Source organism: Pituophis catenifer, unplaced genomic scaffold (assembly GCF_029215685.1).
Source record: "Pituophis catenifer annectens isolate HBS135680 unplaced genomic scaffold, rPitCat1.0.hap2 SCAF_12, whole genome shotgun sequence".
Taxonomy (NCBI): domain Eukaryota; kingdom Metazoa; phylum Chordata; class Lepidosauria; order Squamata; family Colubridae; genus Pituophis; species Pituophis catenifer.
Window position 1 is genome coordinate 593,661 of NW_027256892.1, and position 26,635 is coordinate 620,295.

Genomic DNA, 26,635 nt, shown 5'->3' on the forward strand with positions numbered 1-26,635 from the left:
AACTGGGAAACTAAACATCTCAAAGCAGCATTTAAATAACAAGAACATAAAAGCTTTGGTTTACCTTGACTGTCACTTGCAATTAGCCTTTCATTATCAGAATATTCCTATCTCAACTGGCTGTTGCAATATAAGAACCCATATCTTTAAGAAAATGCGCCCTATTTATTTTTTCTCTCCTGAAATTTCTTTGTGTCCTCTTGCAGGACAGTAAACCAATGGGCAGTGACTATCTCATATTGATATTACATCATGAGAATCTTTATGGCAAATAAGCTGGGTATGACTGCATCTTGCTTCATGCTGTTTGATATCCTTTCATAGTCAGAGTGAAATGGTTTCTGTTGTGACCTAGGTTTATTGAGTAATTACAATACACAATTAGTCCCAAACAAACCTATTTTATTGTAACAGCTGAGAATTACGTTCATTCCCAGCTGAGTCCCAATTAGTTGCAAAACAAGTCTTTCAGAAGAAGTCCTTCGGGATAAACATCATCCTTTATCTTCTTTGACACCTTGCCAAAGGCCTTACTTGGCAAAGCCCCATGAAGTTCAGAAACAAACAAGAGATGCCGACTGGAAACAGAGTTAGCAACGTTGCTTTCCTGCAAAAAGGCCCAAGTGCCTCTGTTTCTCTTTTAAGCCTTATGGGAGGGGCCAATCATCTCCTGGCCTTACTCCCGAGTCATCCCTTTTGCTTTAGCTGCTCTTGCCTTCTGGCAGCTCTGCGCATGCAGGAACAGGCTCCTCCTTCCTTCCCTGCTCCCTCCCAACTTCCCCTTCTATGAGAACTACATTAGGCAACCTGAGCTTCAGGATTCCTGGACCAAAAAAGGGCAGAGAAAATATTTATACAATTTCTATATTCAAGGATAATTACTCACAAGCCAAATAATTGGTTTGCCCGCTTTTTTGTGAAGAAGCAGCAGCATGCTAGACCATCTGAGCTCATTTGCTTCTCCTTTCATAGGACACGGTAAAATAATCCAGAAATGGATAGCTTTTGTGTTGGTGAGACTAGGACAGTGTTGGCAAACCTTTTCGGCACCAAGTGCCGAAACGGGAGCGTGTGCATGCACATGCCAGAAACTGGAAGAGCAGTGGCCTGGTACGCATGTGCTTGTTGGGAAGATGATCTTCCGGTTTCCGGCGCACGCATGCACACCGGCCACCTGGTTTTCTGGTTTCTGGCGCACGCAAAGACCAGCTGGCTGGTGCACATGCATGCGTCGGAAACCAGAAGATCATCTTCCCGGGGCGCATGTGCACCGGGTGGCTGCTCTTCCGATTTCCGACGCTCCCGCGCATGTGAAGACCAGCTGGCTGGCCCCCCGGAACCCGGAAGAGCAACAGGTGACGGCTCGCGTGCCCAGAGAGATGGCTCTGTGTGCCACTTCCGGCATGCGTGCCATAGGTTCGCCATCATGGGACTAGGAGAATCAATTGATTGCAGGCATCAAGAAGAATGACACAAACAAGTTTTCCAATTTTGGATTGTTATTTGGGGACAATAAACCGTTTGCAGTAAACTAGAATAAATGCCTCTCCATATCATATACACGCAAGCTATATTAAATTTGAGCATGTGCATAATTGAATATTAGAAATGATCACAAAGGTTTTCAAATATTAACCGTTCAACTTTTTTCTCATTGGATTCTGTGCTAGGGCTTTTCCCAACCTTTAGTTCAAAATATGACGTATGCCTATTAATCTATGCTTTTTAAAAAAGCTATTGGGGTCAATTTATCGATCACTGGTATTTGCAAAAACCAATTGCCTAACTGTAGCTGCAAAATGAGAGAAGGAAGAGATGCTCTCATTTGGAATGAGACTGTTTGACTTCAGCCCATGATGCCTTGCATTGCAATCAAAGGGCTTTGTCACTATTTTTCTTACCGGCTTACACTTGAGAGGATTAATTAAAAGGGAAGTTTTGAAGCATGTCGAGATTGAGCAGTCCCAAAAGCAGAGTACAAGAAGAAAAAGACAAATCACTGCTCAATTCAGACTTTAAAGTGCAAACCCCCAAAGACTCAGTTGAATTGTCACCTCTATACTGAAGTAGCCTCTGTCCACGTAGTCTCCCAGGAAGAGGTAGCGTGTGTTATTGGGTGATCCACCGACTTCAAACAATTTCATCAGGTCAAAGTACTGCCCATGAATGTCACCACACACTAGGGGAGGAATAATAGAAACAACAAAATTACACACTAAGTAGGGGAAAAAAAAGTCACAAAATCAACTGGGAATATAGCTTTGCTCTAAATTCTTGAGTTCTACCCAGGTCCCACACTTTTGTTTTCATGGTATGGAAACACTTCCTCTCTTTCAAAAGTTAAGAAGTTTTCCAATACACTTCATCAGAACGAAGCACATCAAAAAACATTTTAAACTAAGATATATGTGTGTGTGTGTGTGTGTGTGTGTGTGTGTGTGTGTTTTTCTCATAGATTTTCACGGGTAGAGGTATGCAAGTTTTGGTGTATTCAAGTCTTTTCCTGTGTAAGATTGAAAGTATCTTGGCGATGTTTCGACGAGGTCCCACTTGTCATCTTCAGGCTGGTGTCTTCGGCTCTGTGCTTGTGCAAGGAAACAAGCACGAAGCCAAAGACACCAGCCTGAAGATGACGAGTGGGACCTCGTCGAAACGTCGCCAAGATACTCTCAATCTTACACAGGAAAAGACCCGAATACACCAAAACTTGCATATATACGTATATATATAAATTTAGATAATTGATGAATTAATATAAACATAATTAATATAAATTAAAATTAATATAAACATATAGGAGCCTTGGTAGTACAGTGGTCTAAAGCACCCTGTTATTAAGACCAGCTGCCTGCAATTACTGCAGGTTCGAATCTCGCCAGGCTCAAGGTTGACTCAGCCTTCCATCCTTTCTAAGGTAGGTGAAATGAGGACCCAGTTTGTGGGGGCAATAAGCTGACTTTGTATAAATATACAAAAGGATGAAGGCTATTGCTTAGCGCATTGTAAGCCGCCCTGAGTCTCTGGAGAAGGGTGGCATATAAATCAAATTAAAATAAATAAATAAATAAAATAAAATAAAATAAGAAATTTGGGGAGAATGATGTAACAATCTAAATGAAAATATAAAGGTATGATAGAAATATAATATGAAAATGATGGAGGAGGGAGTAGAAGACACAAAATATGTACTCAGATGAAACACTGAAGGATTAAGGATGTATTGTTTGCTTGTTTGTTTAAAAAAAAAATCAAAAAATTTTTTTTAAAAAAGAAAACATTTTAAACTTTAGCAGTCAGCTAGATCAGAGTTCCCCAACCTTTCCAGATTGGTGGCCCGGAGCTGGGGGGGGGATGGGGGGAGGGGGGATGATTTTGTGGGAGGGGCAAGTGCATGTGTGTGCGTGCACAAGTGCCCGCGATGTTCGTGGTGACACGAGCGTGAGTGGGGCCGCGAGTGTGTGCATAGGTGCGCGCACCGGCCGACCCCTCACGCGACTCAGTGGCGATTATCCCGCAGCCCGGTAGTGGGCCATGGACCACAGGTTGGGGACCCCTGAGCTAGATGACTCAGGAACTGACTTCTCACCTGTGATTGGAGCTTCGACTTCAATCATTGTCTTCTCGTGTTTCAAGATGGCAGCTCCATCATTGATTATCTTCAGTGCTGCGTCCTCTTCCAGGCGCCCTTCTTTTACCAAATGGTTTCTTAAGATCTCTAACCGGGGCTTCCCATCATCAAAAACTTCTTTAAGGGTTAGCCGCTGGGTTGGGGGGAAAGGAACAGCTGGAAAGAGAAACAAATAAAGAACATTAAAAGAGTTTACTAGAACAACAGGAATACTTCCAAAACAATAATTCCTCCACTAAATTGGGACAAGTGGAAATTAAGATGACTTTAGAAATTAAAGTCCGCCCCCCCCCAAAAAAAAAGCACATAGTGGCTTTTAGTGAATTTGTGGTCATTAGTAGGGAACTTATCACTATTTTCTCAAGTAACACAAGCATTACCAGAGATCTTGAAAGGAGAACTGTGAAAATCAACACAGCTCTTTGCCCTCCCACATTAAAATAGTTCCTATTAGAACAGGGGTCTTCAACCTTGGCAACTTTACAACTTGTGGACTTCAACTCCCAGAATTCCTCAGCCAGCACTTGTGGACTTCAACTCCCAGAATTCCTCAGCCAGCACATGCTGGCTGAGGAATTCTGGGAGTTGAAGTCCACAAGTCGTAAAGTTGCCAAAGTTGAAGACCCCTGTATTAAAAAACCCATAATTCAAGTCTTAAAAAATATGGAAGGATACACAAAAATTGGGTAACACAATCACTTGGCAATGATCTTATCGGGAGATAGAAGCAAGTGAAGATTCCAGAGAACTTCCTATTTAACACAAAACTTATTCTAATTTTAACAAGTGTTTTTTCATCCATCTCTTGGAGGAGAACATGGGAAGCAGGGAAAAGTCTATTCAGTTAAGCAACAGGTGAAAATTATACGATGCTAGGAGGAAGAATAGTTCTACTACCATCTATCTACTAACTGTTAGCATGGAAAAAAAACCCAGCGAACTTCTCAGCATTTCTGGAAACTCTCATTAGATAGAAGAACTATGCCAGCAGACAAAAATTAAACTAAATAAAAAGTTTACCAATGTATATAAAAAACAGAAAATTGGCAGATAAATGCTTTGATAGCAAGTGTAAAATGTGCTTTTTTATTCTTCAGGTTAAATTGATCCCTAACGCAATGATCTCCACTTCATTTCAGAGGGGGAGGGCAATGCGTTAATCTTTTTTAAAGTTCAAAAGTCTGGTGAAATATAATATTATATATAATATTTATAATCAGAAGACAATTGGACAATCAAATATCAATAGGCATGCATTTCACTGGAAAATGGAGAAAGTTTCTAATAAAATCACATTTCTCCCTAATTCTACTACTGAAAGCCATAAACGACATTATAAACGAGATAAATGTCATATATTCATTTCTATGTAATATGAAGCCTCATTATCTTCCCGTTCTGTAATTAAAAAGAAATACCTACATTTTTAAAAGAAATGTAAATATGTTTAGAGAAAAGTTGTGTTTTTGATTGGAGAAATTCAATTAAAAACCGTTAACATAAATTATATTTGTATTTTATTTTAATTTTTGGCTTTATAATATGGATAAAATCTTTTTATTTTGCAGAGTTTAAATTTTTTCTTTGCTCTATGATCAAACATTGTATGACCTTTCCAGGATGCCTACAACATCTTTAACACTGCATTTTAGAATGCAGTATTGCAGGCAAACTCTGCCCACAACCAGGAGTTCGATCCTAACCAGCTCAAGATTGACTCAGCCTTCCATCCTTCCGAGGTCAGCAAAATGAGGGTCTGGATTGTTGGGGGCAAGAGGCTGACTCTGTAAACTGCCAGGAGAATGCTATAAAGCACTATGGGGTAGTATATAACGGATACTGTGATAAATGGAAAGCTTTAGGAAATGGCTATATATATATATATATATTTCATCCCATATATTTATTTTACTGTGATTATTTCAAGGGGTCTAAATAATGTTTTTTATGACTCCACCTTTTATAAAATACTCAACCTTTCATCTTTTCTCGATAAGTATGGTAATCAAGAATTGTTCCTTTTTCTTGTACGGCATGTTATAATTTGAAGACATGAAACCTTTATAACAAGATTGAGAAAAATGCTTTACAGGTATCCCTTCCTTAAAAATCTTTGGAGATTTATTAATAAGACAAAATAAGTAAAGATGAGGGATGCAGTGGCTCAGTGGCTAAGCTTGTCGATTGAAAGGTAAGCAGTTCAGCGGTTCGAATCCCTAGTGATGTGTTAAAGGGGTGAGCTCCCGTGACTTGTCCCAGCTTCTGCCAACCTAGCAGTTCGAAAGCACGTAAAAAATGCCAGTAGAAAAATAGGGACCACTTTTGGTAGCGTACCGTGTGCCTTTGGCGTTGAGTCATGCCGGCCACATGACCACGGAGACGTCTTTGGACAGCGCTGGCTCTTTAGCTTTGAAACAAAGACGAGCACCGCCCCCCAGAGTCGGGAACAACTAGCACATATGTGCAAGAGGAACTTTTACCTTTACTTTATAAATAAAGATATCTCACCCTGAATATGCACACTTTATTTTAACTCATGTTCCTTCTCTAGAGAATCTTCAAATAATTGATTGAGTTTCAGTTTAAATAATTTGTTTGTTATTATAACACTATTTTGGCTGTCCTTTCCCTAAAAAATAATGACATTTGGATTAGACTGTTTGTTTGAAAATACAGATAGATCTATGATCCCTGATTTAGGCTAACAAATATATTCTTTTATTATGGAATTTAAATGTTATGCGAAGGACTACCACTGTTTTCCTTGCTAAGGTATTTTGATGACCAGGGAAATTTATGGCATGTAGCAGCTAATAATAATTTAAAAAAGACAGTGCTGGGACTGTCTTATGCCTAAGAATATTTATCCATGTAATAGGGCTGTGTTACTTATCCTTCTCATCTTTCCTATTACCTTCTCCTATTGCTATTTTATGATTATATCACTTGGTTGTTTGTATGTACACTAAGAGCTTACACACCAGAGACAAATTCCTTGTGTGTCCAATAACACTTGGCCAATAAAGAATATCCTATCCTATCCTATCCTATCCTATCCTATCCTATCCTATCCTATCCTATCCTATCCTATTTATCTGCTTCTCAAAAGATCTGGCTGGCCAATGCTGGTCGTCCTCAAATTACAACTGTTAATTTAGTGACCAAAGTTACAAGAGCACTGAAAAAATTGACTTATGAGAAATTTTCACTTGTGACCACGTGATCAAAATTTAGACACTTGGGAACTGGCTCATATTTATGACGTTTGCAGTGCCCTGGGGCCACGTGATCACCTTCCGCAACCTTCTGACTAGCAAAAGTCAATGGGGAAGCCAGATTCACTTAACAACGGTGGCAAAAAAAGGTCGTAAAATGGGGCAAAATTCACCGAGCAAATGTCTTGGTTAGCAACAGAAATTTTGGGCTCAATCATTAAGTCAAGGACTACCAGTAGTGACAAAATATTGACAGGTTTTGCTCTGAGCAGCAGACTTTGTCTAAAAATTCAATTAGGATGAATTTTTGTAATGTAGGCTGCAGTTAGACTGAAACTTGTGTTAGATGTAAAACTCCTGTTAAGTTTCCCGCGTGGCTCACTGATGACTAAATTTGCAGAGGCACTTTTTTCACATAAAATATATTTATTTATTTATTTAATTAAACTTATATACAGCCCTTCTCCCCAGGGGGACTCAGGGCGGTGGACAGCCAGAAATTAAAACACATATAGTACAAAAGTTAAGAAAAAACTAAAATAGATTAAATCAGCGGCATTACCAATTTAAAGTCCCAAATCTACAAAATCAAAAAATTCCCAATTTAAAACCCAAAAACCCAATAAAATTAAAAGATTAAAAATCCCCATTAAAACCATTTAAGCTAGGACATATGGATTTGTCGAATATTTTTGTTTGCACAATGTACTTCAAGCTATTTTTTCTTAGAGCACTGGCAGCAACAAGCTCTTTTTTTTTGAAAACCATTCTTAAATATTCAAGAGAAGCAACTACAGTTGCTTATATGAACAGATGGCTGATCTTGGAAAAAGTTTTTTTCTCCTAAAAATATATATATATATATATGTGCAAATCGTTACATAGAACAGTACAAACCAAAAAGAGCTGTATTCTGATTCCTCTGACTGACATTCTTCCAGCTTTGCTGTTTGCCAGAACTTTAAAAAGCCTAAAGCTACAGCAATTGAAAGACCTAAAATAACAGAGTTTGGAAGGGACCTTGGAGGTCTTCTAGTCCAACCCCCCCTACTCAGGCTTCTGCCTTGCTTTATAATGCTTCACAATCTTCTACCTTGCTTTACAACAATTAAGTCTGTGAAACGAGAGAGGAAACATTATTAATAGGCCAGGTTAATGTTTTGAAACAGCACCTTACACATTGATCAACAGTTTGGCTTCTTGAAAGTTGCTTGATAAGCTACTATGGACAAGCAAAACAATTTTGCTGATTCAGATTGTTCCTCTTTCCCCTGAAGCAATTTCCTTCCCATTTCAATAATTTAAGAGGAAATGCTCTACGGCAGATTCGGAACAGCAATGAAAGTTGAATATCGTCTTGGCTATTTGGTGAGGGAATGCTGCAGAAGCTTCATTTGGTGGGTCTGAGGAATACCGGCAAGTCAGTAGTCATGATGTTGATGATACCAGAGTAGGACTGATTTGTTATTAGTTGCGAAGTTTTGTCCAATCCATTGTGACTCCATGGACAACGTTCCTCCAGGCCTTCCTGTCCTCTACCATCCTCTGGAGTCCATTTAAGATCATGCCGACTGCTTCAGTGACTCCATCCAGCCACCTCGTTCTCTGCCGTCCCCTTCTTCTCTTGTCCTCAATCTTTCCCAGCATTAGGCTCTTCTCCGGGGAGTCCTTCCTTCTCATTAAGTGGCCGAAGTATTTGAGTTTCATCTTCAGGATCTGGCCTTCTGAAGAGCAGTCAGGGTTGATCTCCTCTAGGACTGACCGGTTGGATGGCCTTGCAGTCCAAGGGACTCGCAGGAGTCTTCTCCAGCACCAGAGTTCAAAGGCCTCCATTCTTTGGCGCTCAGCCTTCCTTATGGTCCAACTTTCACAGCCATCCATTGCAACTTTTTTTTATTTGATTTGATTTATATGCTGCCCTTCTCCGGAGACTCAGGGCGGCTTACAATGTGCTCAGCAATAGCCTTCATCCTTTTGTATATTTATACAAAGTCAGCTTATTGCCCCCACAAACTGGGACCTCAATTTACCTACCTTAGAAAGGATGGAAGGCTGAGTCAACCTTGAGCCTTGACGAGATTCGAACCTGCAGTAATTGCAGACAGCTGGTCTTAATAATCAGCTTAATAACAGGGTGCCTTAGACCACTGTACTACCAATTGGGAAAACCATAGCCTTGACTATACTCACTTTTGTTGGCAGGGTGATGTCTCTGCTGTTTAATATGCTAAAAAGATTGATAGGAAATATGCTAAAAAGATTGATAAAACCAAGGCAGGCAGGCAGGGAGAAAATTTGGTATTGCAACGATAGCTTTCTCAAAAAAAATAAAAAAAAATAAATCCCGATTCCACTGAGAAAACTGTATTTTAGGACATTAAAGGGGATCTAGAAAATTACAATTTGTATGGCATTAGCAACAAAATTTTACAGGGGAAAACTGTTAAGGACAGGCATTACATGAGAATATAACATGAATCAAGATCAATAGAGCTAACATTGGAGCAATTATAAGCCATTAAAAATCCACCAATGTTCAAACTTCTAAGCATACATATACAACAGTAGTGGGATTCAAAATTTTTTTACTACCGGTTCTGTGGGTGTGGCTTGGTGGGTGTGATGTGGCTTGGTGGGCGTGGCTTGGGTGTGGCAGGGGAAGGATACTCTAAAATCTTCATTCCCATCCCACTCCAGGGGAAGGTTACTGCAAAATCCCCATTTCCTCCGAACAGCTGGGACTCGGGAGGCAGAGAATAGATGGGGGTGGGGCCAGTCAGAGGTGGTAGTTACCAGTTCTTCGAACTACTCAAAATTTCCGCTACCGGTTCTCCAGAACTGGTCAGAACCTGCTGAATACCACCTCTGATGTACAAATTGTGACCAACACGAAAGATGAGTAACAGAATCTCACAGACAAAATATGCATGAGAGAAAAAGTCTTCCTTTTTCTAATCTAGGGTACTTTTACAATCACCCCACAACTCGTACCTCACCACAAATAAAAATCTTGGCCTTCCACCTTAGTGAAATTTCCTGCAAAAATGCTTTTGATCCTGACTCACAATCAAAAGGCTGACAAAAAGTCCCAGCAAACTCTAAAGACTGAATGTGGAAACCGTTACTTACAATGGACTACCGTGTTTCCCCGAAAATAAGACCCTGTCTTATATTTTTTGTTGAACCCTAAAATAAGTGCTTGGCCTTATTGCCATGTGCTCAAAAGCCCGATTGGGCTTATTATCAGGGGATGTCTTATTTTTGGGAAAACAGGGTAGTATCCCGAAGAGCTGCTGGAGGTTGACTTAAGATTTTTGGCTTGTTTGTTCATCAAGAGTCTTGGTAGTACAGTGGTTTAATGCACCCTGTTATTAACACCAGCTGCCTGCAATTTCTGCAGGTTCGAATCTCACCAGGCTCAAGGTTGACTCAGCCTTCCATCCTTTCTAAGGTAGGTTAAATGAGGACCCAGTTTGTGGGGGCAATAAGCTGACTTTGTATAAATATACAAAAGTATGAAGGCTATTGCTTAACGCATTGTAAGCCGCCCTGAGTCTCCGGAGAAGGGCGGCATATAAATCAAATTTAAAAAACACTTCAAAGTTAGGTCTCTAGATGAGTAAGTGAGCATTTTTGCGCCCTCGTTCTCTTTATGCAACTAACAAACTCCCTGCATTTCAGTTACAAGTTTACCCCTCAATTTATTTATTTTGTCATCACCGCACTTGGACCTATCTTCATTTGTTTATATATTTAAACACTGTTTATAAAAGAGGTCTAAGTATAAAGGAGAAACAAAGGAACACTCAAGAATAAAGGCCACTGAATTTGATAGAAATGATTCCCAGTAAAGGAGAAAAGGATTGTAGCCTAATTGTTCAGAGTTGCAGATATAGAAAAAGAATCTGCGATAATATGCTTTGTGAACAGCAGGTTCATCAAATAATAACTGTCATAATATTTAGAGAGAGAGAGAGAGAAGCTAACACAGAACTTCAAACCATGCTAAGTTCTTTACTAGTGCCAGACTGAACAAAAGAATTAAGCTGAACCCAGTCTGACCCTTCACATTTAAGCAGATCAGATTCAAACTTGTATTTAATTTGCTGCTGTATTTATAGCCAGACTCCCCTATCCTAAGCATAATCTTTACCTTATGAAGCAACTGCTAGGTCACAATGCCTGGGATATCCATATACGTAACTGCATATACTTTAAAAAAAAATGATTTGGAAGAAGCACTTCAGGCCTAACTAAAAAGCTGCAACTTCTCTTTAAGGAGACAATTCAAACTAGCCAGATTTTTGTTTTACACATATATGGGGGGGGGGGGGGGGTGGAGCTTAATAAATTGCAGATGGGTGCTGTGCCTGAAATCCAAAGCAATTCTTCCAAAACTTTTTCTGAAGCACGCACAGCCCTAGGGCCTAATAAGGAGCTCTACTATCTTTCGGGGAAAGTGAAGAGTGAATTAAAGGTTTTACCTAATTTGTGCACTGTGCTAAATTCTTACCTGAAAATCTACCGTTCTTATTTTCCCTAGAACAGTATGTTATTTTGCAAGTTGTTCTCAAATTTTAAAAAAAACAAAACAAAAAAAACACCCGCGCACAGGAAAGTTGTCCACCAGCCATGTTATTGTGCATTAAAATATGCACATATAGTGAATATATTATCCTTCAATTAATATTTTCAAGCAAGTACAGAATGTACATTTCCCAAAAAAGTAAGATTTGAATCAAATGGTAGATCCAATATGTCTTAGCCCAGGTGTGTCAAACTCAATTTCATTGAGGGCTGCGTCAGGGCTGTGGTTGACCTGGGGGAGGGGCCTGGGTGTGTGTGGCTGACTGGGGTGGGCATGGCCAGATTGACACCACTCCCCAAACTGCTCACATCCCGCTCCAGGGGAAGGATCCTGTAAAATCTCCATTCCCACCCTACTCCAGGGGAAGGATCCTGTAAAATCTCCATTCCCATCCCACTCCAGGGGAAGGATCCTGTAAAATCTCCATTCCCACCCTACTCCAGGGAAAGGATCCTGTAAAATCTCCATTCCCATCCCACTCCAGGGGAAGGTTACTGCAAAATCCCCATTTCTTCCTGATCAGTTGGGACTCGGGAGGCAGAGGATAGATGGGGGCGAGGCCAGTCAGAATTTTTACTACCGGTTCTCCGAACTACTCAAAATTTCCGCTACCGATTCTCCGGAACTGGTCAGAACCTGCTGAAACCCACCTCTGGTTCAACCCACTGCTCAAGCAGGAGACCCTACACATTATTCCAGACAAATGGCTCTCCAACCTCCTCTTGAAAACTGTCACTGCGTTTTTGTATTTACCAGATGAGCTATTATTTTTGGACTTTCAGACTTACCGTAGCTTGCCAAGTTTCTTATCGGTAAGCTAACTGCGCATGTCTACATTCCTTCATTTTCTTCTCTAAAAAAAACTTTTTTCTTTGTTCTCCTGCCAGGAGAGGTCCGGCCGGGAAAGCTTTGCCAAGATGTAACTAATTAGATTAGCTGAGATGTTTTATTTTCTTTATAACAAATAAATGAGTTTTTCTTAGAAAAATATATCTTCGGGTTTATTTTCTTGCAAAAGGTATACACAAGGAAAATGCCACGATTCACCTCTAACTCAGGCAATTACCCCAGGAAGATAACGGGGCTGATTGCCACTCTGACAAAATCCTCCAGTGATGGAGCACTCACAACTTCCGGCGGCAAGCTGTTCCATTGATTAATTGCCTTAATGTCAGGAATTTTTTGCCGTATGCCATAATATTTATACTGTTCCTTACTCTTCATCGTTGCTGAGGGTCTGTCTTTTACTATCGGCTGTTGTTCTTATGGTATATTCTGCTTGGTTTGCTCTGAGGTCATAATACTGTATTGTGGTCATTCTTAAAGGTGTGTAACTTACCTTGGCAGCGTTAGAGTTGGGTAATAGGCAAGATATAGATGCAAGAGACTCTTAATCTAGTACAGATGTGTATGAGGAAAGAATAAGGAAATAAGGAAAATAGGCTTGCATTCAGTGTCCAGAAACTCTACAGATTAAGCATTATATAGAGGTCAAATTACAGCAACTTCTTATCCATGGATGGTCTTTCAGCAAGCACCTACCTCCTATTTTCCATCGTTTAAATTCAAATTGTCTCCCGCTATGTTCTGCAACAAAACTGAGTAAGTATAACCAAACAGCTGTCTTTTAAAACTCTTTAAAACCAAAGTTGTTCTTTTTAAAATCTAGAAAGGAGGAGGACTGATGTCTTGATCCATAATAAAAAAGAGTGCTTCCCTATTTTCCATCAAGGAATCATTGGATGACATAATTAAGCAGACGATCCCATCCAGCACTTATAAAATTGTGCCTCCTGACTGGTCAGTCTGAGTAACATGTTACTGGGAGCAGAGATGCTTTTATCATCTGCCGGGCTAGTACAGCAAACCGTGAAACTATCCACAGCCTCTGAAGGGAAACAGGCTTTTCTCTCAGGGACAGCCTCTGTTCAGTCTACTAAACTGCACACTGCTTTTCTGCTAACCACAATATATTCCCCTCTTTGCCTTATTTCCTATATTTTTCCAACTTCTATTTTGAACTTCGGAACAAAGCCTTCTTTAAAAGGCAGGAAAAACAAAATGCACAGGTACAGAACATATGGTAGTACCTTGCTCAATAGTACAGGTAGTAACTTGTACTATAGAAATTTAATAATAAATAAATAAACTGTGAGAGGGATCTTGGAGTCTGAGTGGACAACCATTTAAATATGAGCCAGCCGTCTGCAGCAGCTGCCAAAAAAGCCAACACAGTCCTGGGCTGCATAAACAGAGGGATAGAATCAAGATCATGTGAAGTGTTAATACCAATTTATAATGCCTTGGTAAGGCCACACTTGGAATATGGCATTCAGTTTTGGTCGCCACGATGTAAAAAAGATGTGGAGACTCTAGAAAGAGTGCAGAGAAGAGCAACAAAGAGGATTAGGGGACTGGAGGCTAAAATATACGAAGAACGGTTGTAGGAACTGGGTATGTCTAGTTTGATGAAGAGAAGGACTAGGGGAGACATGATAGCAGTCTTCCGATATCTCAGGGGCTGCCCCAAAGAAGAGGGAGTCAAGCTATTCTCCAAAGCCCCTGAGGGCAGGACAAGAAGCAACGGGTGGAAACTCATCAAGGAGAGAAGCAACCTAGAACTAAGGAGAAATTTCCTGAGTTAGAATAATTCATCAATGGAATAACTTGCCTCCAGAAGTTGTGAATGCTCCAACACTGGAAGTTTTTAAGAAGATGTTGGATCTTTGTCAGAAGTGGTGTAGGGTTTCCTGCCTAAGCAGGGGGTTGGACTAGAAGACCTCCAAGGTCCCTTCCAACTCTGTGTATTCTGTATTCTGTAAAAAGCAGTGTGGGGGGGTTCTGCCCATGCTGACATGTATTGCCACAAAAGCCTTGGCACGGATCTTCAAATGCCACCTGCCCCAAATGGACAGCCAAGAGAAACCTGAAACGCAGCTTAAAAACAATTCTTGAGACGGCACACAAGTCCCAATACCTTTCCGCAGTTAAAAATACAACGGGTTCTCTAAAAACAAAAGGACTCCGTGCCAACGAGGTTCAGATCAGCCATTTCCCTTTCATCAGGTTGATCAGGCTGGATATTTGCCCCCCACTAACTTTTCTAACTCTGGCGAAGAGAGGCAGGCCGAGAAACACAATGTCCATCGTCTGCGGCGAACAGCTGCCGCTACATTATAAATGGGAGCTAACTAAAGGAGGCAAGAAGGGATTCCTAGATGTCAGCAGGCAGGGAAACGTGCCACCTGTTTCCCTGAGGTTAGCAAGCTGACAGCTACCCAATAATAGAAATGCGTGCATACAAAAACAGGCAAGAGTCTTTTGTTTGCCATGGATGAGTTTTCCCACCTGCTAGCAAGTGTAATTCTGGCCCTTATGGCAGCTGGGTTGTGGAGTGGGAAGGAGAGAGAGCATTTTAAAAAAACAACAACTTCGAGTGAAGTTAATTTTGCACACAGTGTACTTGTCATAAAACCCAAGGCAGTTTAGAAGCTTATGCCGACCTGTTCTGTACAAAGGACCTAAACAAAGTAATGATCGCTGGCGCGCACCCTTCAGAGAATGTGCCAATTGTTAAAGGCAGGCCGACCAGCAAATTTGAAGCCGGTGTTATGTAGGGCAACCAACAAACTTTTGTTTCCGAGAGGGCGGGGAGGGGAAGAGAGGAAATACATATTGCATAACACCAATAACTCCATTTTTCTTTTTAATGTTGATTGTGTGTGATTGTGTGTGATTGTGATATATATTTATTATTTATTTATTTATTTATTTATTTATTTATTTATTTATTTATTTATTTATTTATTTATTTATTTATTATTCAAATTTCTATATCGCCCTTCTCCTTTCGGACTCAGGGCGGTGAACAGCCAAAATAAAAAACATTTATACATAAATAGGATTAAAAATAGATTTAAAATAATTAAATTTGGCCCATAGTTTAAAATTTATCAATTTAAAATCCATATCAAAATTTAAAACCAACCATAAAATCATAAAATCAAGAGAGACCGGCTAACTGAAAGAGATGAGTTTTTAGGACCCGACGAAAGGTCCGGAGGTCTGGGATCACTCGTATCTCTGGGGGTAGATTGTTCCATAGGGTAGGTGCCACCACAGAGAAGGCTCTCCTCCTGGGGGTCGCCAGCCGGCATTGTCTAGCCGACGGCACCCTGAGGCGGCCCTCTCTGTGGGAGCGAACTGGCCGGTGGGAGGCTATTGGTGGCAGAAGGCGGTCCTGTAAGTACCCTGGCCCTAAGCCATGGAGCGCTTTAAAGGTGATCACCAACACCTTGAAGCGCACCCGGAAGTCCACCGGAAGCCAATGCAGCTCGCGCAGGAGAGGAGTCACATGGGAGCGCCCAGTCGCTCCCATAATCCCCCGCGCGGCCGCATTCTGCACCAGTTGGAGCTTCCGGGTGTACCCCAAGGGGAGCCCCATGTATATTAAAAAGATGACATCAAGCTCTGCATCCCTTGAACATCTTAAGCATGACTGATAATCCCGGTGGTTGGCTGTTTAAAAATCATTTTGCAGGTACGGTATTGCCCGGTTTCCTTTTAAAATGTGCCCCGAGATTATCCAGCCATGTCCCTTTCACAAGCTAAAGCCCTGATGGTGAACCTATGGTACAAGTGCCACAGGTGGCACACAGAGCCCTCTCTGTGGGCACGCGAGCCGTCGCCCCAGCTCACCTTTGCCACGCAGGCGCGCGCCTCCTGCCAGCCAGCTGGTTTTCGGGTCTCTGCTGCGCATGCACGAGAGGTGGGGTGCAGGCAGAAGATGTACGTAGATGCGCAGGGGGCAGAGTGCATGCAGGGTGGTCATGTGTGTATGCACGGGGGGCGAACGTGAGGGGTCATGCACGTGGGGATGGGGCGCACGCACGTAGGGGGTCAGGATGTGCAAGGTGTGCACGCATTGCATTATGTGCGTGCATTTTGGGCACTCAGTGCCGAAAAGGTTAGCCCTCACTGAGCTAAAGGATTCCTTTCCTTGCCATAATGCATAAGCACTTGGAGACTGAACTCATGAAATGTTTCTCTACTAGCATAAGAAAGAGAAGAGCCTTGGTGGCGCAGCAGACTAAAGCGCTGTTAAGTAACAGCAATTACTGCAAGTTCAAATCTCACCAGGCTCAAGGTTGACTCAGCGTTCCATCCTTCCGAGGTAGGTAAAATGAGGACCCGGATTGTGGGGGCAATAAGCTGACTTCGTATAAAAAAAGAACACCGCTTAGGGGGGGGCCCCGAAAGCCCTACTAAGCAGGTATATACAAAAGTATGAAGGCTATTGCTTAACGCATTGTAAGCCGCCCTGAGTCTCTGGAGAAGGGCGGCATATAAATCAAACCAATAAATAAAATAAATAAATAAGAGTGGGAGAAAATTCTGCTCGGAACTCCAAATAAATCACCTGTCTCATAACAGTTCCTTCTCTATGTCAACAGGACTTCCATCTTAGAAAGTCAGTGGGCATGCTTCAAACATACACTAATAGTATAACTACATGCTAAAGTAAGAGTACCATTAGTACTGTATACCAGTGGTGGGTTTCAAATTTTTTTACTACCGGTTCTGTAGGCGTGGCTTGGTGGGTGTGGCTTGGTGGGCGTGGCAGGGGAAGGGTACTGTAAAATCTCCATTCCCACCCCACTCCAGGGGAAGGTTACTGCAAAATCCCCATTCCCTCCCAATCACCTGGGACTCGGGAGGCAGAGAATAGATGGGGGTGGGGCCAGTCAGAATTTTTACTACCAGTTCTATGAACTACTCAAAATTTCCGCTACCGGTTCTCCAGAACTGTTCAGAACCTGCTGAAACTCCACCTCTGCTGTATACTATCTTCCGCATGTCCAGCAGATGAATCAACCTTACCAGTGTGAACATTTATGCAACTTGCCAGAGTACTGTAGTAATTAACAAAGGAAATAAATCTATTCAGGTCTAAACAATGGCTAAATATGCAAAAAAAAAATGTTCTCGTTTGAGCAATGCCATTTTCATTCAGTTGGCTTTGTGCCTAAATCGTATAATAGTATATAAGTCTAAGAGCCATTGTATTTTCATAATATTTATCTTTTTTTAAAAAACTGCTATTTCTCAAAAAGGCTCACATCTGATTAAATAAAACAAGTCCTGTCTTAGATTTTTCAAAATGAGAAAACGAAGGTACACATAAATTGTTCAAGGCCAGGAACAAAGTTGTGAACTGAAAATGAACGCTTTTTAATCTAATGAAGGATAGGGTGATTTCCCCCTTGCTGAAGTTCTTATACAGACAGTTCTTTGCTTACTGGCTTGATGGATAAGGTTGGGAAAATATTAATCTTCAGCTTTCTGGTCCCAGGACAATTGTTCACCAGAGGCAAAAAAAACCCACGCTCCTTCTTACAGCTGCTTCTTATTTGGCCGATAAGTAGGGCCAGATTTTCCTGATTTTCTTCTGGGAAGAAAGACAAACTTTCCAGTGGAGCTTCATCCACTGATGGATGAAAAGTGTGTTATCCTTACGCAATCAGCGCCAAGGCAGCTTCAGAATTTCCACTGTTCTGCACAACTAGAGGGTGAAGTATCTACCTTACTCATGCCGTGGTTATCAGATCAAAATATAGTATATGTTCCTATCTGATGAGCACACCCCTATGGTGTTACTACAACAAAGGTATGGAATCCAAATAGTTATGTCCTTGTGATATTGCGAGCGCAAACATCCGTTGATATTAAAGGCATCTCTATGACAGAGAGGTATATTATTTGATCATTAACAGTGCATTCATATAACGCTTCCTCTATATTTTCTTGTCACAGTCCTTAAGGCAAATCAGATAAAGAGCTGACGTTGGGAGATTGTGACTTGCCTGTGGCAAACTAATCACATCACAGCACAGTAAGATCAGGATTAGTGGCTTCCAAATTCACCTCCTCAGATTTAACCACTATAACCTTTTTCGCACAGGGTTGTAAAAAAAAGAAACAACTATCCATCTCAAGAAGAAACATAGTCGCAACAAAATAATATGCCGTAGTAATTATAATTAAAGTTTGCAACCGTATAGAAAATGAGATTTCACCATTTAACTGCAGAGATAAGGGACTTTGCAGGTCTATTTTAGTTCAACTCCTGCTAAACGCTGGACCTCCGCTGCAGAAGGAATATTATGGCATATTGTGCAGACTATAAAACAGTACTTGGCCGTGGTCAAAGAAATAAAATCAGATTGCTCTGATAATAATATTTTGAGATAAAACAAATCAGAACGACCGGGATATTTAGTAAACAATGGAAACTGTTGGCAAACACTTGCATAGACAGGGTAATAGAAAACAACAAGTTCCATCAAATAATTGGCCCAAACTATGTCATAATAATAATTTTAATTAGCAATTTTATGATGTTTGTGTATCTATATTTTTCTTGACTGTACACCGCCTTGAGTCCTACGGGAGAAAGGCGGTATAGAAATATAATAAATAAATAAATAAATAAATAAATAAATAAATAAATAAATAAATAAATAAATAAATAAATAAATTCCATTATTCCACCACCGCACGGTCTCTGAAGGGGATTTTTTTGGTGTCCCCTTTTGGTAACAGCGATAGGGAGGGCGCTGAATCTGACTGAGTTTCGTTTAGTTTACTTTTTTGTCATTGCGCCTCGTACAACGAAATTAAATGCCACCTTCAGTGTACATTATAGCCACAAAAATAAAACACAGACACACATCCTTCGCATTCTACACAATTGAATTAAAAACCCCTGATACTGCATTAATATTGCACTATACCGTCGATTTCAATATAGTTACTGTTCTGGGATAGAAGCTGTTTTTCAGCCTATTTGTCCTTGTCTTTATTGTCCTGTACCGTCTGCCAGATGGTAATAGTTTAAAAAAAAAAGGGTGCCCAGTATGAGATGGATCTTTAAGAAAGTTTTGAACTTCCTTAAGGCAGCGGGAGCTATAAAGCTCTTCCAAAGATGGGAGAGGGCAACCTATGATCCTCTGGGCAATGACGTTGACCCTCTGGAGCGCTGTCCTATCTGCCACTGTGCAACGGGCAAACCATGCACAGGTGCAGTAAGTTAAAATACTCTCTATGGTGCAGCGGTAGAAGCCACCAGCAGTTTTTCATTCAGTTGTTTCCTGAGAAGTCTCTCAGGATAAGGCCCTTCTGAATTTGGGGATTGTTAGGCGACTGAAATATCCAGCTGGTTGGAGAAGATGTGCAGAATGGCTAAAGGAGGTGTTTCTGGGTAGAACTGGAAAATGTTGCAGCTCTAGATCGATAGCCATTGTTGAGATCAGCTAATTTTTTTTTTCCTATATGTATTTGTATTTATTATGGCTGTTCACCGCCCTGAGTCCTTCGGGAGTAGGGCGGTATACAAATATGAAATAAATAAATAAATAAATAAATAAATAAATAAATAAATAAATAAATAAATAAATGAATGAATGAATGAATGAATGAATGAATGAATGAATGAATGAATGAATAAATAATGCACGTTCATAGCCCATCAAGGTGACAACTGGCTGTGAATAGACATAAATTTGGCATGAATTGCCTGGCTCCAAGAACACTGGAAGTTATCAATGACAATTCAAGGGGCCAAGCCTATTGGAAAGGACGAGCACTTAAGCCAGTAGGAGAAGATGTAAATCCAGGCAGAAGTTTCAATTTTAAGTCGCTTATTATATCAACATTCAAACCTCTTGCAGAATCAGATTTCTGAAGGGCTATCTTCTATGAGGATGGCTGCAAATGTAATAAGCAATCTGCCTACAGCCTTTATTTATTTATTTATTTACCATATTTATATCCTCCATCTCTGTTTAGGCGACGTTCAATGCAACTTGTTTTTACGAGAAAGGTGAATAGCACAAGACTCCAGGAAATGATTCTATAGCATCCCACTTGACTCCTTGCTTCTGAATTGATACAAATCATTAATGAATATATGCTGCTTACGGTTATTTAACCAACTGCTAAACTCCCACAATATCCAACCTATTTTTACTTTCTTCATAACAAGGATATCATATGAAATGTTTTGGTAAAACTAAGTTATATTTTGTTCATGTCTTTCCAACAGTCTATCAGAATGGAAAAATTCAACAGATCAGGGTTTTTTTTTTGACAAATTCCCTTAATCGGTACCATAGGTTGGTTCATTATTGAAAATCAAAATATAAGAAGTAAAATAATTTTTCTAACCGGATATATTTTAGCCATTTACTCAACAACCGATTTAATGGATTAACTGCATAGCCAAAGTATAAGAATAAAAATCAAAACTGAATCTAGAAGGTATACTCGCTTGGACCGTGCTGGCATTAGTAAGGTGCTTTGACTGAAATTCAATCACTATTGCTTTTAAACACTGGATTGATTTGAAACATCAAATCAGATCTGAATTATCTGATTTATTACGTTTTGATTCCAAATGCTAATTCAACTTTTTTTTAAAACCACAATCCTTAATAGAACGTGCAACTTCAAATAAAGCAGTGGTGGAGTCAAAGCACCAAAATAAATCAGGTAATTCAGATCTGATTTGATACTTCAAACCTAACCAAAATGTAGTCCTGGGAGTTCAACAAGAGAAATGGCAAAATGTAATGAGCTGATTATAAGAATAAGCACAGCCAATGCTTATTCTGCATTGAAATTCTGACTAAACAATACTTGTTTATAGGAACCTCATAGGCAAAAGATTAGAACTTAGAAAAAAAATAAGAGATTGATTAGCAGTTAAACTGAAAAAAGATAGAAAACATTTCTTCTACAGAAAAATGTATTGGGGGGTGTGGAAAAAGAGCCTTGGTGGTACAGTGGTCTAAGGCACCCTGTCATTAAGCTGGTTATTAATACCAGATGCCTGCAATTACTGCAGGTTCGAATCTCACCAGGCTCAAGGTTGACTCAGCCTTCCATCCTTTCTAAGGTAGGTAAATTGAGGAGCCAGTTTGTGGGGGCAATAAGCTGACTTTGTATAAATATACAAAAGAATGAAGGCTATTGCTTAGCGCATTGTAAGCCGCCCTGAGTCTCCGGAGAAGGGTGGCATATAAATCAAATTAAAAAAAAAAAAATAACAGACTAGGTCAGGGATGTCAAACTCGATTTCATTGAAGGCCGCATCAGGGTTGTGTTTAAACTTGGAGGCTCGGTGGGTGTGGCCAGACTGGGCGTGGACAGCTTGACGTCACTCATGCCAGGGGGCACCTGTGGTGGCCCGAGCACTCTGCCAGTGAAAGCAAGCTTCTGAGGTCCGTTTTCGGCTGCGATGGCTTCCTGCAACCCTCTGCCAATGAAAATTGGAGCTTGGGAGGCTCACTGGCAAGAGGCACCACAGACCAATCCTTCACCGTTTCCAAGGCGGCCCCACGGACCAGATCTAAGCACCCTGTGGGCCGGATCCGGGCCCCGGGCCTTGAGTTTGACACCCTTGCACTAGGTGTTTTCACCAGGACATTAGGAAGAAATATTTTTTTATTCTGTCCCCCCCCCCCCCCCGGTTTTTTCTGTCTGGCTTCAATCTGTTACTAATGAATGTCTTACTATACTTGCTGCATCACAAGACGCAATGATAGCCAGTAATGAATGGCCAAAAGGGATCTTAATGAATTCATGGGGAAGAAGCCAAAGACTAATATGCATTCCAGGTTCAACGGCAGTTGTCGTTCATCCTAGCTGTCAGAGGTTGAACCAAGTATAAAGATGAAGAGATTGCCTTCTGCTTGGGGGTCTTCTGGATGAAGTTTAGCCTCCCAGCAGAAAGCTAAAAAAGTTATGAGATCACATCAGGGAATTATTACCCTTCAGTGACTGAAAAACAGAAAACCCATCTAGATAGCACAAGAGACACTCCCACCCTTAACAGCAAAGAAGCATTTGATCCTCCCTGCCCCAACTTCTGCCACATCCTTCAGCATCTCTGCCTACATTAAATTCCCTCCCATCCCAGCTTTTCATCAAATCTTCCTACGGTAAAGCTTCAACTTGCCTGCTAAAGTCCCCCACTGCTGCTGCTAAGGAGCACAAAGCTCACCCCACCGCTTCAGATTCCTAGCAATGTTCTTTTTCCCCATGCCTTTATTCACAGCAACGCACACCATGTAAATCATGCTCTTAACAAGATGGAAAACTAGGAGAAACCTAGTCGCTGCATGTAAACAGGGAGCAAACCCACACTCACTATCGTGTTTCTCCAAAAAGAAGGCCGGATCCTATTTTCTTTTGACCCCTGAAAAAATGGCTAGGCCTTCTTTTTTTGGCGGGTTCAAACTATTGACTCACCTTGCGGTGGTGGCACCGACAGCCGTGCCCAGCCGGAGCCTGCTGCTGGCCCACTTCTTCTGCGGCTGCTTGCCGCCAGTCACACGCATCGCCCTGGCCTCCGTTTCTCCTTCAGAGGCTTGCCGGAAAGCCCTCTGCAGCCAATAATAATTCGGAGCTCTGTTATCGGCTGCAGATGCCTTCTGGCAGGCCTCTGAAGGCAAAACGGAGGCCAGGCCAATGCGTGCGAGTGGCGGCAAGTGGCCACAGAAGGCGGGGCAGGTGTCAGGGTGTGCAAGGCCTGGTAAGTAGGGCACCTCCACCCCCCAATCCCCATCCTAGCTTATTTTTTACCTGTGTGCCTCGCCCCACCCCCTGCACCGTGGGGTGGGTGGGGTCTTAATTAGGGCTAATTTTGTGGGTGGGGCTTAATTTGATCGCATGCGCTCAAAAACGTGACAGGGCTTCTTTTCAAGGTGGGACGTCCTTTTGGAGAAACACGGTAGTACCGATGTTTACTTTGTCAGGTAATGAAAGGTCTCAGGCAAACAAACAACCAAGCTCAGAGAGCATTGAGGAATTCAGAATTCAACCTGCGCTGCCCCTTATCCTCCTACTGAAACCTAGGATTTTACAGTGCAGGTAGTCCTCAATATCAATACACTATCAATAGTATTCGCAAAGCAACACTCTAGATCACGGGTGTCAAACTCGATTTCGTTGAGGGCAGCATCAGGATTGTGTTTGACTTCAGGGGGCCGGAGTGGGTGTGGCCAGGGTGGGCGTGGCCACCTCGACATCACTAATGTCAGAGGCGCCTGTGGCGCCTCGAGCATTCTACCTGAGAAAACAGGGTCCTGAGCTCTGTTTTCACTGGCAGAAGGTTGCAGGAGGCTGTCGCAGCTGAAAACAGAGCTCAGGAGCCCGTTTTTTTCTGGTAGAGGCACCATGGGCCGGTCCTTCACTATTTCCAGGGTAGCTTTGTGGGCCAGATCTAAGCACCCCGTGGGCCGGATCCAGCTCCTGGGCCTTGAGTTTGACATCCCTGCTTTAGATGTACAAGTTTTTTTTTTGTTTTTGTTTTTTAATTTGATTTATATGCCGCCCTTCTCCGGAGACTCAGGGCGGCTTACAATGCGTTAAGCAATAGCCTTCATACTTTTGTATATTTATACAAAGTCAGCTTATTGCCCCCACAATCTGGGTCCTCATTTAACCTACCTTAGAAAGGATGGAAGGCTGAGTCAACCTTGAGCCTGGTAAGATTCGAACCTGCAGTAATTGCAGGCAGCTGTGTTAATAACAGGGTGCTTTAAACCACTGTACTACCAAGGCTCTTTTGTAGCAGTATTTCCTCCTATCTCACAAAGTCAAGCATTTGGGTTGGGTTAGGATTTTAAGCTTTTACCCACCTCCCCTTGCAAATCCATTGACCGTGGCAAACCAGACATCTGAGGGCCTTTTACATGCACTGAATGTCAGCTCACCTTTCTATTCTGTAGTAACATGCTTCAATTCCTTAGCCAGGTTTTCAGTTAAAAAAAAAAAAAAGAAAAAAGGAAAGAAATTATCCTTTTGGAAGCTGTTGGTAGCAAAAGGAAGACATCTCTCCAAGCACCTGTGAGTCCATGCAAAAACAGCAACTACTATTCTTACAGCAGTCAAGACAATCAGAACAAGAATCGTAGCTTTTCAACCTGAGCTCCTAATTAAACACGAATAGACAAAACTATCCTGCTAACTTTGACATTGGGCATACTGTACGCTAATAAAACACAGAGATGAGAAGTCACAATAAGAAATTCCATTAGTTGTCTTATTCTGCCTAATATTAAGGTGGCTGCTTGTGGAATTCTGGGAGTTGAAGTCCACAGGTCTTAAAGTTGCCAAGTTTCGACACCCCTGCAATAAAGAAACTGGTCTTTGTCATAAATTAAACACACTCAGGGGTCTGGATAGTTTAGACATTTTGGGTGGGTTTTTCGGTCTATAGAAAAACTACCGTATTTTTCGGAGTATAATATGCACTTATTTCCGCCCCTAAAAGGAGGTGAAAATTTAGGTGCGTCTTATACACCGAATGTAGCCCCGCCCACCCACTGGCCCCCACCCTTTGGCTTCTGCCTCACAGCAGTTTACCTCCTTGCAAGCAAACAGCAAGAAAAAACAGCTCCTTTCAGCTTCAGCACAGCCTATTTAGCACAAGTTGATTGGATCGGCCTCCCGACTCTCAGCTGTTTTGCACAGGGCTCTGCTGCTTGCTGCAAAGAGGTGAATTGCTGGAGCAGATTTTTTTCCCCCTTGTGCTAATCAAGCTATGCTGAAAACAAAAATGGAAGTAAAGCAGGCTGTTTGCTGCAATGAGGCAAAATTGCTCAGAAGCAGAGGGAGATTTCTTTTTCTTCTTTTCCTCACCAAAAAAGGTAGGTGCCTCTTATACTCCGGTGCGTTTTATATTCCGAAAAATATGGTATATGCCAACTCAGAAAGCTCAGACTGCCCAAGGAGTTGCTGATACAGTTCTGCAAAGGCATTATTGAGGCTATAATTTGTACCTCTATTAACTGTCTGGTTTGGCACCGCAATCAAACAAGACAGACACAGACTTCAACGGATAGTTAGGACTGCAGAAGAAATAACTGCAACCAGCCTGCCTTCCATTGAGTTCTCAAGAAAGAGAACTGTGAAAATATCCACAGGACCCTCACATCTTGGACATGAACTTTCTTCCCTCATGACAACACTACGGGGCATTGCATGCCAAAACAACCAGACACGAAGAGTTTTTCTTTCCATGCTATCACTCTGCTAAACAACTAATTCCCACAATACTGTCTATGCCATAGGACAGTGATGGCTAACCTTTTTGCCGTCGCGTGCCAAAAGCGGGGGGAGCATGGGAGGTCGCGGGTGCGGGTGTCCACATCCATAATTCAATGCGTCCTGCCCTCCTGCGCATACACATGTGACCCCCCACACACTTTTCCCTGCTTTTGGCACGGTAGGCCTGTTTTTTCCCCCTCCCCAGGCTCCAGAGGCTTTCTAGCAGCCTTCCCCATCCCCCCGGAGGCCTTCCTGGAGGCCAGAAACAGCCAATTTCCCAACTTCCGATGGGACCGGAAGGCCTGAAAATCAGTTGGCTGGTGCGTGCATGCGCGCTGGAGCTGAGCTAGGGCAACACTCGTGTGCCCAACAATATGGCTCTGCGTGCCACCTGTGGCACCCGTGCCATAGGTTCGCCATCACGGCCATAGGATGTCAAACCACCAAGTAGGACTGTATTCCCTGTCATCTTTCCTATTAGCTATTTCTTTAGCTTCTTATGACTATAACTTTATTGTACCTCATGATTTATGTTGTTGGCTTATTTAGTATCCTATGACCATTACTGAGTTTGTATCTTATGATTTATGACGATTATGATCATCTTAAATTATGATTATGATCGCTATTTATCACTTGTTGCTTGTATGTACACGGTGAGCTTATGCACTGGAGACAATTCCTTGTGTGCCCAGTCACACTTGGCCAATATAGAATTCTCTTCTGTTTTATAGCTCATTTATCCATGACGTAACCTCTAGTTCACCAACAGATAGGAATGCACTCTTCACATAAACATCATTTCCTGCTCTGTGATTTTTTAAAATTAGAGTTAATAACAGGGGTTTCTAAACTTTTTGCCATCACACCCTTTTTGTGTAATCTTAATTTAGACACCTCCCCTAAAAAAATGCAAACATCAAAATGAACACAAACAAGCAATAAAAACAATACAATGAAAATATGGAAAAGGTGGATGGTAACAATGTACCATGAAAAGCTTTTCACATCTCCCTTGGGCTCTGTCTACACTTCCCAAAGAGATCAGAATAGAACAAGTTGCCAAGCCAACTCGCCATGGCCAACTTACCG

General features: G+C 41.6%; 1 protein-coding gene across 4 annotated transcripts in view; it reads right to left on the reverse strand.

Annotated features, from left to right (window-relative positions):
- PPP3CC (protein phosphatase 3 catalytic subunit gamma) overlaps positions 1-26,635 on the reverse strand; it is a 78,251-nt gene that overhangs the window by 34,589 nt on the left and 17,027 nt on the right. For all 4 annotated transcript variants that reach the window (XM_070952197.1, XM_070952195.1, XM_070952196.1 and 1 more), the window contains exons 2-3: positions 3,587-3,784; positions 2,055-2,179 (exon numbers count right to left, since the gene is read on the reverse strand). In XM_070952197.1, the coding sequence (XP_070808298.1) occupies positions 2,055-2,179; positions 3,587-3,784 (323 nt within the window). The remainder of the gene's footprint in view (positions 1-2,054; positions 2,180-3,586; positions 3,785-26,635) is intronic.